This window comes from Pelodiscus sinensis, chromosome 30 (genome assembly GCF_052426305.1).
Source record: "Pelodiscus sinensis isolate ZL-2025 chromosome 30, ASM5242630v1, whole genome shotgun sequence".
NCBI classification, from domain to species: domain Eukaryota; kingdom Metazoa; phylum Chordata; order Testudines; family Trionychidae; genus Pelodiscus; species Pelodiscus sinensis.
This window is the reverse complement of record NC_143081.1, coordinates 15,633,003-15,644,442: the sequence shown is the minus strand read 5'-3', so window position 1 is coordinate 15,644,442 and position 11,440 is coordinate 15,633,003. Positions and strand designations below refer to the sequence as shown.

General features: G+C 71.7%; 2 protein-coding genes across 3 annotated transcripts; one reads left to right on the top strand and one right to left on the bottom strand.

The window, feature by feature from the left end:
* Window positions 1–195: 195 nt before the first annotated feature.
* On the bottom strand, window positions 196–6,989 carry LOC142821380 (HLA class II histocompatibility antigen, DP beta 1 chain-like). 2 transcript variants are annotated; one of them, XM_075912287.2, is made up of 6 exons: window positions 6,167–6,969; window positions 4,690–4,965; window positions 3,580–3,846; window positions 2,849–3,121; window positions 2,378–2,482; window positions 198–895 (listed from the first exon to the last, which is right to left on the bottom strand). In XM_075912287.2, exons 1-6 carry the CDS (start codon window positions 6,231–6,233, stop codon window positions 783–785), a joined length of 1,101 nt encoding a protein of 366 aa, XP_075768402.2. In that variant the 5' UTR covers window positions 6,234–6,969; the 3' UTR covers window positions 198–782. The 2 variants fall into 2 exon arrangements, with proteins under 2 accessions (XP_075768403.2, XP_075768402.2); XM_075912288.2 differs by lacking the exon at window positions 2,849–3,121 and having other exon boundaries at window positions 196–895; window positions 6,167–6,989.
* A 1,844-nt stretch (window positions 6,990–8,833) lies between these two features.
* LOC149521276 (ribonuclease-like) lies at window positions 8,834–9,827 on the top strand. Its single transcript, XM_089774493.1, has 2 exons — window positions 8,834–8,954; window positions 9,260–9,827. The coding sequence occupies exon 2, from the start codon at window positions 9,266–9,268 to the stop codon at window positions 9,677–9,679; it is 414 nt and encodes a 137-aa protein (XP_089630619.1). The 5' UTR covers window positions 8,834–8,954; window positions 9,260–9,265; the 3' UTR covers window positions 9,680–9,827.
* The last annotated feature ends 1,613 nt before the right edge of the window (window positions 9,828–11,440 follow it).

The following is an 11,440-nucleotide window of genomic DNA, read 5'->3' as shown; positions in this document are numbered from 1 at the left end:
CAATTTCTCCACATCTTTCTTGAAATGTGGCGCCCAGAACTGGACACAGTACTCCAGCTGAGGCCTAACTAGTGCAGAGTAGAGCGGCAGAATGACTTCACGAGTTTTGCTTACAACACACCTGTTGATACAACCTAGAATCATATTTGCTTTTTTTGCAACAGAATCACACTGTTGACTCATATTCAACTTGTGGTCCACTATGACCCCTAGATCCCTTTCCGCCATGCTCCTTCCTAGACAGTCGCTTCCCATCTTGTATGTATGGAACTGATTGTTCCTTCCTAAGTGGAGCACTTTGCATTTCTCTTTATTAAACCTCATCCTGTTTACCTGGGTCACCCTCCCGCAGCGGATACGGACCCCGCCACCCCAACGGCCCCCCCCCCCGGGCCTGGGAGATGTCCCCCCCCCACCCCAAGCTGCCAGGCTGGGAGGGGGACCCAGGCGCCCCAGGTCCTGCTGCTTCCACGCCAGCTGAGGTCAGTGGGGCTGAGCCCAGGGAAACTGAGGCAAGGGAATGGCTGCCGGAAAAGCCCCGGGACAGCGACACGGGTGTGCAGGGTTCACTGCTCCCAGCCCCACCCTGCGCATGTGTGTAACGCTGCCGGGGGCCGGTAGTGCGGCGGCTTTTGGGGGCCGGTGCTGGGGGGCACAGGGGTGACTGCCCAGTGGCGAGCAGCACAGGGCGGAGCCCGTCCCGGGACAGCAAGTTCAGGACCCAGCCCCGGGGCCCCGCCTGGCCAGGGCTGGTCGGTCCGGCGGCCCCCATGCAGGGACAGTCATGCGGGGACACCCAGGCTCTCTGGAGCCGGGGCCGAGGGGTCTCCAGGCGTGATGGAGCGGGAGGCAGCTGGCTTGGTCCAGGCCGGGCGACACGGCCACCGGAGTCGGCCTGCATGGGAAGCCAAGGGGGGGGTTGGTCTCAGCAGGGCTGGGGGCCAACCGGGGACAATTCCCACGACCCCAGCCCTGCTACCCAGCAGGGCCTCAGCAGAAGACCACAGGGCACAGCAGGAGGGGGGGACCAGCCCTGCCCCCCACATGCAGTGGGACCCCATGGGGCACTAGGGGGCGCTATGTCTGGGTGTAGGGGTCCCTGTAGGGTGCTGTGTCAAGGTGGGGGGTGCTGGGTTCCTGGCTGGAGGGGCACTGGGGGGTGCTGGGTCCGGGGGTGCAGGATGTGACGTAGTTGGGGGGCTGTACACACCGTGGGGCAGTCACTGGTGGCCGTGGGTGACCCCTACTGGCCGGTCCCTGAGGGCACTGCACGTAGACCAGTGGTTCCTAAACTTTTCGGCATCACGCCCCCTTCTTGATTTTTGAACCCCCCCCCCATAAAAGAATAGCAGCAAAACTTGAGAAAAAAGAAAAGGAAGTGAGCGGGGCTGCAAAACTTGATGGGGGGGGCTCGGTCACCTCGCGCCCCCCCCCCCGGAATTTCTTCTCTGCCCCCAGTTCGGGAACCCGTGAGGTAGCCATGGCCACTGCTCCCCTGGCCAGGGGAAGGGGTGTGAACACAGGGGCAAGAGAGGGGCAGGCTGGGCTGGGCTGAGTCCAGTGCGGGGGTGCAGGGCTGGTGCTCCCTGCCCCCCCCCAGGGGGTGCGAGGCTCTGCCCTGGCTCCTGCTGTGTCGGGGAGAAGCCATAAACCTTCTACCCCCCCCCCCCACCCCCCGCCTGGCGGAGTCACGTCTGGCTGCACCGGGGGGCGCAGGGTCAGGGGGCCCCGACGCGTCGTCACGGGGGGCATTGGGGGGGGCCCTAGGGGGCGCTGTGACCGGGCGCTAGGCGGAGGAGGGGGGCGCTAGGGGGCGCTGTGACCGGGCGGGGAGGGGGGGCGCTAGGGGGCGCTGTGACCGGGCGCTAGGCGGAGGAGTGGGGGCGCTAGGGGGCGCTGTGACCGGGCGGGGCGGGGGGCGCTAGGGGGCGCTGTGACCGGGCGCTAGGCGGAGGAGGGGGGCGCTAGGGGGCGCTGTGACCGGGCGCTAAGCGGAGGAGGGGGGCGCTAGGGGGCGCTGTGACCGGGCGCTAGGCGGAGGAGGGGGGCGCTAGGGGGCGCTGTGCCCGGGCGCTAGGCGGAGGAGTGGGGGCGCTAGGGGGCGCTGTGCCCGGGCGGGGCGGGGGGCGCTAGGGGGCGCTGTGACCGGGCGGGGCGGGGGGCGCTAGGGGGCGTGTGCCCGGGCGCTAGGCAGAGGAGTGGGGGCGCTAGGGGGCGCTGTGCCCGGGCGCTAGGCGGAGGAGTGGGGGCGCTAGGGGGCGCTGTGCCCGGGCGCTAGGCGGAGGAGTGGGGACGCTAGGGGGCGCTGTGCCGGGCCGGGAGGGGGGGCCCAGGGGGAGCTGTGACCGGGCGGGGAGGCAATGGGGGTGTCACTCACCTGCCCCCCGGCGCAGGTACCAGCCCAGGGCGGCGGCTCCCAGCCCCGCCAGGACGCAGGCGGCCGAGATGCCGAGCGACCGGCCCAGCCCCGGAGGCGGGGGCTCTGGAAATGAGCCAAAGAGCCTGAGCCCCGGGCCCCTCCCCGCCCCCGCCCCACAGCCAGCATGCACCTCCCCCCCCCGTGCAGCTAAACCCCTTGCCCCCTCCCCCTCAGTGTCCTGACCCCCCATTTCATGTGGCTCCCCTCGGAGCGCCCGCAGCCCCCGCTCTTTGCAAGCCCCCCCGCTTCCTGCAAGCCCCCTCGCTGCCCCCCGGCCTGCCCCTCCCTCGCGGAGCCGCCGCTCTCTGCAAGCCCCCCCAGCTCCCCCCAGCCACCCCCTCCATCGCGGAGCCCCCGCAGCCCCTGCTCTCTGCAAGCCCCCCCTTTGCCCCCCAGCCAGCCCCTCCCTCTCGGAGCCCCCCCCCTCACCCCAGCGGAGGCGCAGGGGGGCGCCCCCCAGGCTGCGGTGCCTGACCACGCACTCGTGCCCGGCGGGGTCCCGCGCCCCCCAGCCCAGCTCGACGGAGACGCGGATCTGGAAGGTGGGGTCCCCGTTGGGCTGGACCCCGCTGCTGCGCTGCCGCCCCCGGGCCGCCCGGCCCCCCCGCTCCCAGCCCACCTCGATGTCCGGGGGGTAGAAGCCGGTCACGTGGCAGAGCAGCCGGGCCCCCCGCACCAGGGACACGCGGCCCGTGGGCTGGGCTGGGGGCAGAGAGGGAAGGTCAGTTACGGGGGGCAGCGGGGCAGAGGCCGTGGGGCGGGCGGGAGGGGAAGGGCGAGGGCTGTGGGGTGAGGGCGAAGGACGAGATGGGGGCTGTGGGCTGGGGATGAGCCGGGAGGGAGGAGAGGGGCAGGGGCCATGGAGCTGGGTCTGTGGGGCGGGGCAGGGGCCTTGAAGGAGGGGAGGGGCGAGGGCTGTGGGGCGGAGGCCCTGGGGTGGGGGTTGTGGGGCGGGGGACAGGATAGGAGCCGGGGGGGCTGACCCGAAGGGGAGGGGAGGGACCGTGGGGCGGGGGCTGTGGGCGAAGGACGAGGAGGGGCTGTGGATTGGAGGCCCTGGGGGACCCTTGGGTAGGGGTGGTGGGCCGGGGGCTGCGGGGCGGAGCCCGGGGGGCGGGGCGCTGCGGGGCGGAGCCTGGGGGGCAGGGCCGGGGCCGCACCTGCGGTCCGGGCGGCGAAGGGCGCGGTGAGGCGGAGGAAGGTCGCGCACTGCTCGGGCGTGTGCGCGTTGATCCCGGCCAGGGCGTCCCGCTGGCGGTTCCAGCGCTCGGCCAGGGGCCAGGCGGCCGGGTGCAGGGCGAACCAGCGGTCCCGCTCGCCCCGGTACTGCAGCGCGTCCTCCCCGTTCAGCGCGTAGCGGCTCAGCGCCCGCACCTCGCCCGCCGCGTCCTGCTCGCAGCTCTGCACCACCTGCAGGAAGTAGGGCTCTGGGGCCCGGCGCCGGGTGAGCGCTCACCACTAGCCCCCACTGCCCCGCAGAGACCCGGGTGTCCTGGCTCCCAGCGCCTCCCCCCTGCTCTCACCACTACCCCCCACTCCCCCGCAGAGACCCAGGCATCCTGGCTCCCAGCGCCTCCCCACTGCTCTAACCACTAGCCCCCACTCCCCTGCCAGAGACTCCAGGAGTCAGTGCGCAGCAGCAGCAAAGAAAGCAAAGAGGATGTTAGGAATCATTAAAAAGGGATAGAGAATAAGAGGGAGAATATCTTCTTCTCTCTCTATAAAACCATGGGACGCCCCCACCTTGAATCCCCCCCACAGATGTGGTCCCCTCATCACACAAAAGATCTCTTGGCTTTGGAAAAGGTTCAGAAAAGGGCAACCCAAATGCTGAGGGGTTTGGAACGGGTCCCCTATGGAGAGAGATGAAAAGACTGGGACTTTTCAGCTTAGAGAAGAGGAGGCTAAGGGGGAGAGGAGAGAGGGTGGAACATCACGAGTGGGGTGGAGAAAGGGAATCAAGTTATTTTACTTGTCCCCATCACACAGGAACTAGGGGTCACCCAAGGAAATGAACAGGCAGCAGGTTTCAAAGGAAGCTTTTCTTCCCACAGCGCACAGCCAACCTGTGGAACTCCTCGCCACAGGATGCGGCCACAAAAAAGAGCGAGATAGATTCCTGGAGGTTGGGTCCATCGATGGCTGTTAGCCAGACGGGTGGGGATGGGCGCCAGGGGAGGGGTCACTGGATGGTTCCCTCTGGGGCACCTGGCGCTGGCCCCTGCGCTCCCCCCCTCCCCGAACCCAGGAAAGGGGGCGCCGGGACTCACCGGCCCGGGGGGCGCTGGCGTTCACGGCCCGCACCAGCGCCTGGTACTCGCCCTCCACCCAGGGGTCCCAGAACATGCAGCGGGCGCTGCTGACGCTCCAGAACTGGAGGCTCTCGGGGTCGGGCTGGGCGTAGCCGCTGCGGGGCCGCATCTGCCGGCTGCTGCTGTCGTAGGCCGAGAGCGCCAGGCCGTTCACCCGCAGGAGGCTCTGCCGCTTGGGCAGCCCGGGGGCGGCCGCCGGCAAGATCAGCTGCGAGTGCGTGAAACGCTGCGTCCCTGCGGGGGAGAGACGGGGGGGCTGGGACCCAGGCGTCCGGGAGCCCAGCCCTGGGGACACAGACGGGGGGGGGGGGACCCAGGCGTCCGGGAGCCCAGCCCTGGGGACACAGACGGGGGGGTGTCCGGGAGCCCAGCCCTGGGGACACAGACGGGGGGGGGGGTGTCCGGGAGCCCAGCCCTGGGGACACAGACGGGGGGGGGTGTCCGGGAGCCCAGTCCTGGGGACACAGACGGGGGGGGGTGTCCGGGAGCCCAGCCCTGGGGACACAGACGGTGGGGGGGGTGTCCGGGAGCCCAGCCCTGGGGTCACAGACGGGGGGGTGTCCGGGAGCCCAGCCCTGGGGACACAGACGGGGGGGTGTCCGGGAGCCCAGCCCTGGGGACACAGACGGGGGGGGGGTGTCCGGGAGCCCAGCCCTGGGGACACAGACGGGAGGGGGTGTCCGGGAGCCCAGCCCTGGGGACACAGACGGGAGGGGTGTCCGGGAGCACAGCCCTGGGGACACAGACGGGGGGGTGTGTCCGGGAGCCCAGCCCTGGGGACACAGACGGGGGGGGGGTGTCCGGGAGCCCAGCCCTGGGGACACAGACGGGGGGGGTGTCCGGGAGCCCAGCTCTGGGGACACAGACGGGGGGGGGACCCAGGCGTCCGGGAGCCCAGCCCTGGGGACACAGACGGGGGGGGGGGTGTCCGGGAGCCCAGCCCTGGGGACACAGACGGGGGGGGGGGTGTCCGGGAGCCCAGCCCTGGGGACACAGACGGGGGAGGGTGTCCGGGAGCCCAGCCCTGGGGACACAGACGGGGGGGGGGTCCGGGAGCCCAGCCCTGGGGACACAGACGGGAGGGGGTGTCCGGGAGCCCAGCCCTGGGGACACAGACGGGAGGGGTGTCCGGGAGCCCAGCCCTGGGGACACAGACGGGGGGGGGGGGTGTCCGGGAGCACAGCCCTGGGGACACAGACGGGGGGGGGGTCCGGGAGCCCAGCCCTGGGGACACAGACGGGGGGGGTGTCCGGGAGCCCAGCCCTGGGGACACAGACGGGGGGGGGGTGTCCGGGAGCCCAGCCCTGGGGACACAGACGGGGGGGTGTCCGGGAGCCCAGCCCTGGGGACACAGACGGGGGGGTGTCCGGGAGCCCAGCCCTGGGGACACAGACGGGGGGGGACCAGGCGTCAGGGCGGGAGCCGAGTCTCCTACCTGCCGAGAGGCCGGCGCAGAGCCACAAGAGGCAGGCGGCGAGCAGGGCGGGACGAGCGGGCGCCATGGGGGAGCGGCCGGCTGCTCCCTGCGGCAGGACGTGGGGCCGGGACCCCCGGGGGCACCCGCCTGTTCCGAGCTCTCAGCGGCTCTGGCAGGAAACACCTGGGAGGGAGCCGCGGGGCACCAACCGCCCTGGGGCCCGGCTCGCTCTGCGTGCGGGGAAGGAACCGCAGCGCGCCCCCGCCCCGCGCCACGCCTGCCCGCGGAGCCTGCCCCGAGCCGGCCTGGCACAGGGCAGCCGACGGGGGCGCGCCGGGGATTTCCCGGGCATGGCACGCACCGGCCTGGGCACGCAGCGCTCGGGGCCAGCACGTGGAGCCCAGAGCTTGGGGCATTAAACCCCCAGCTGTTGGCAGAGTTGGGGGCAGGGCGCGGGCTCTGGGTCCCTCTCCCAGGCTGGGCCCCCCTGGCTGCGCCTGGCCCCTGCGCTGCCCAGTCTGCGCCCCGCTGGGTCCGTGGGAAGAGCCCTCCTGCGCCCCCCTGGCTGCGCCTGGCCCCTGCGCTGCCCAGTCTGCGCCCCGCTGGGTCCGTGGGAAGAGCCCTCCTGCGCCCCCCTGGCTGCGCCTGGCCCCTGCGCTGCCCAGTCTGCGCCCCGCTGGGTCCGTGGGAAGAGCCCTCCTGCGCCCCCCTGGCTGCGCCTGGCCCCTGCGCTGCCCAGTCTGCGCCCCGCTGGGTCCGTGGGAAGAGCCCTCCTGCGCCCCCCTGGCTGCGCCTGGCCCCTGCGCTGCCCAGTCTGCGCCCCGCTGGGTCCTTGGGAAGAGCCCTCCTGCGCCCCCCTGGCTGCGCCGGGGGGCCGGGCCCGCGGGGTCCCTGCCCCACCGTGAGGGGGGTGGCGTTTCTGGAGGCCTTTTCCCGCAGGGCACTGTGGCAAGGGGCAGAATTTCTGCTCCATCCGTCCCCGCCCAGATGTGCGACCTCATGGGCAGGGGCTGCGGGGCGGGAGTGGGGGGCACCGACCGGGCTGGGGGGCAGGGGCTGCGGGGCGGGAGTGGGGGGCACCGACAGGGCTGGGGGGCAGGGGCTGCGGGGCGGGAGTGGGGGGCACCGGCAGGGCTGGGCTGGCGGGGGGAGAGGACGGGGGCGGAGCTAGTCAGGAATTTCCCCCTGACAGTCCCTCCCACGTGGCTACAAAATCACATTTTTGGGAACGTTTCCAGGTTTGCGGCTTCTTTCCCTGGGGCCCGGCTGCTGTGTCAGCGCGGAGGCCAGACCGCCCCCCGGAACCCCCCCTCCACTCCCCAGAGACACACACACACCGAGAGACACACAGAGACTCAGACACACACACGGGCACCCCCAGTCTTCAAAGGGGGCTGATCCTCCCCCCTGCGTCGCTCAGCAGGAGCAGCCTGGCCCGTCGGGACGCTGGCCCCGACTTCTCTCTGCCCCGGGGAGCCCCCCGAAGGGCCCTGCCCGGGCAGGCCAGCTGTGGGGGGAGGAGACAGTGAATAGGGCTGGTAACACCCCCCCCTCACACACACAACCTCCTGCCCCTTCTGTCACCCCAGCCCCACACTCCCCTGTCAGAGCCAAGGAGACAACACAGGAGTCCTGCCTCCCCCCACTCAAACCAGAGCCAGGCGATGGGGCAGGGCCGGGCTGGCGCAGGGGGGCAAGGAATGGGGCCCGTCCGGGCTGGCGCAGGGGGGCAGGCAATGGGGCAGGGCCGGGCTGGCGCAGGGGGTGGGAACCGGACTCTCTTCATTCCCCCCCCCCCCAGCCAGCGTTCTTCGCGGCGGCCCCTTGGGATGCGCCCCCCCCTCGCCACTCCACATCGCTCCCCCTGGGCCGGCCCGCGGGCAGCTGGCAGCCGGTTCCGGTGGCTGCAGAAGGACAATGGCCTGTCGGGCGGGGCGCTCAGACAATGGGCCGGGGGTCAGGCCCCACGGCGGCCGGCCAAGCCGGATCCTGGCTCCAGAGACACCCGCTCCCAGCCGGGCCCCCAGGGTGGGGCGCTGCCCGGGCACCAGGCTGGGGGCGATGGGCCCCGGCTCTCACGCATCCGCCCTGCAGCAAGGGGGGGGGGGCTCGGGTCAGCCCTGCTCCCCAGGGGAGTGAGGGGGCAGGTGTCCCACCCCTCCCCCGCCCCCGCTCTACAGGAGAGGTGGGGGCCCGTGGGGGGGGGGTCTGCCCATCCCGTCGCGCCTGGGGAGTCTCAGGGCCGTTTTCTTAAACAAAAACCTCCGGGCCTCAGTTTCTCCATCCGGAAAATGGTGCCAATCACCCACAGCTCCCGCCTGAGATCAGGGTCCCGTGGGGCCGGGCGAGCCCAGACCCGGCCGAGATCGGGGCTCCTTACAGAACAGAAACTCGCCCCCCCCCCCGTTCATGTGCAGCGTGAGATAAAGGGGGGTTTCCAGAGCAGGGCAGGGGAATTAGCCCCCTGTGGGGAAACTGAGGCACAGGGCCCAAGGGACTTAGGAACCGAGCCCCGGCCTCCTTTGCCCCAGTGACCCCCCCGAGGGGTCTGTAGCCTGCCCATGGAGCCCAGCTCGCCCCCCCCCCCCCATGGTGCCACCCCAGCACCTGGCTTCGGAGGCTCCTGGCTCCGTAGCTGGTGCCCAGGGCTTTGCACCCTCCCACGAGCTCCCCCCGCCCCCCCCCCCAGCATCTCCGGGCACCCGCAGCCGGCTCCAGGGAGCCCGCCCCGGCCAGCCAGGCGGTATAAAAGGGGCCGGGCCGGGCGGGAGGTCAGACGCGCAGCTCCGGCCCCGCGCTCCAGCAGGTGAGGCAGCGGCTGGGGGGCAGCGGAGGGCCCTGGCCAAGGGGGCAGAGCTCTGGGCTCGCCCGGTCCCCAGAGAGCCGCTGGGACGGACAGACGGGCCCATGGGACAGGACGGCACCGCCCGGGTTCTCCCCCCGGCTCTGGGAGGGAAGCGGGGGCTAGTGGTTAGAGCAGGGGGGCGTTGGGAGCCCGAACTCCTGGGATTTGGTACCAGCCCCGACGGGCACTTGCCAAGTGCTGGAGCAGTCTGTGCAGCCGGGGGCGGCTCCTGCCTCAGTTTCCCCTCCCCCCGCGTGCTGTTGCAGGTGGCGATGGGCCCCGCCCGGCTCCTCCCGGCGCTGCTGCTGGCCGGCCTGCTCCTGGGGGCGGCGGCCCACGGGCCCCCCGACGCGGCGTTCCTGCGGCGGCACCAGGACAACCCGCGCAGCGCGGCCGGGCCGGACTACTGCGGGGCGCTGCTGCGGCGCCGCGGCCTGGCGCCCCCCTGCCCGGCCCTGCACACCTTCGTCCACGCCTCGCGGGCCCAGCTGCGGGCCGTGTGCCGGGAGGGCGGCGCCCCCTCGCCCGGCCTGCGCCGCAGCGCCCGGCCCCTGGCCCTCACCACCTGCGAGCTGCAGCACCGGCGGGGCGCCCGCTGCATCTACCGCAGCCACGCCGCCGCCCGCTACGTCGTGCTGGCCTGCGAGCACGGCCTGTGGCCGGTCCGGTACCACGAGCCGGCGTGACCCCCCGGGCCGCCCTGCGCTGGGCCTGCCCCCCGGGGCCGGCAATAAAACCCCTTTGCTGGCACAGACGTGGCTGCGTGTGCGCCAGGGCTGTGGGGCGGGCAGGGGGCGCTCTGCCCTGGCAGGTAGAACTGTCCCCAGGGTGGCACTGGGGGGCGCTGTGGGGCAGGGAGTGGGCTCAGCAGGGGGCGCTCTCCCCTGGCAGGTAGAACTGTCCCCAGGGTGGCACTGGGGGGCGCTGTGGGGCAGGGAGGGGGCTCAGCAGGGGGCGCTCTCCCCTGGCAGGTAGAACTGTCCCCAGGGTGGCACTGGGGGGCGCTGTGGGGCAGGGAGGGGGCTCAGCAGGGGGCGCTCTCCCCTGGCAGGTAGAACTGTCCCCAGGGTGGCACTGGGGGGCGCTGTGGGGCAGGGAGGGGGCTCAGCAGGGGGCGCTCTCCCCTGACAGGTAGAACTGTCCCCAGGGTGGCACTAGGGGGCCCTGTGGGGCAGGCAGGGGGTGCAGAAGGGGGCGCTCTCCCCTGGCAGGTAGAACTGTCCCCAGGGTGGCACTAGGGGGCGCTGTAGGGAGGGGGCGCAGCAGGGGGCGCTCTGCCCTGACAGGTAGAACTGGCCCCTAGGGGGCGCTCTGCCCTGGCAGGTTGAACTGTCCCCAGGGTGGCACTAGGGGGTGCTGTGGGGCAGGGAGTGGGCTCAGCAGGGGGCGCTCTCCCCTGGCAGGCAGAACTGGCCCCTAGGGGGCGCTGTGGGGCAGGGAGGGGGAGCAGCAGGGGGCGCTCTCCCCTGGCAGGCAGAACTGGCCCCTAGGGGGCCCTGTGGGGCAGGGAGGGGGCGCAGCAGGGGGCGCTCTCCCCTGGCAGGCAGAACTGGCCCCTAGGGGGCGCTGTGGGGCAGGGAGGGGGCTCAGCAGGGGGCGCTCTCCTCTGGCAGGCAGAACTGGCCCCTAGGGGGCGCTGTGGGGCAGGGAGGGGGCGCAGCAGGGGGCGCTCTCCCCTGGCAGCCTCACTACTCCACCCCCATCTCCAAACCAACCATCTTGGGTCAGAAAAATGAACGGAGCTCCCCGCTTCGCCCGTCTCCAGTCCTGCCCCAGAGGGAGTCTATGGGACCCGGCCCAGCAGCCTTTGCCCTTTGCAGCTATTCAGCAAAGCCCTGCAGCGGGCGGGGAGAGGGGGATGTTTAACCCGCCACTCTACAGAACGGGCAGCCAAGAGTTTCCTAAGAGCTGGCTCAGGCGCACGCGCACGCATGGCCCAGGATCCAGGCACTCAGTATCCCACGGCGCTGGGGGGCGTTGCACGGGATTTGCAGAGAATGAGCGGGGTGCTGTTGTTTCAAAGGGCCAACAGGACATCCGGGTTCATCGGAGGCAGGTCACCCTGACCTCGGTCCTGAGCAAAATCACGAGGCAGTTACAGGTCCGCAGCCAAGTACCATCACTAGTGAAGAGCAGGCCGGAGCCTGCGCACAGATTGGTGTTTCTCCGGGGTGCTAAAGGTACAGGAGCTGCCGTACCACTGCAAAGCGTGCACCACCCAAGGCTCTGAGGGCGGGAGCCGGCGGCTGGGAGCCGCGCGCACCGACCGGCCTCGCCAGCTGTGAGCGAAGGAAACGAAAGCCGGACGGCCCTTCCCTGGCTGTGCTGTCCACTCAGAGCCAGCGACGCGGCCTGCTTGCAAGCAGTCCTGGGGGGGGGGGGAGAGCCTCGATACTGCCGAGGGGATTTAGGCGCATGTCTGCCCCTAAGATCTAGCTGAGCGGCCC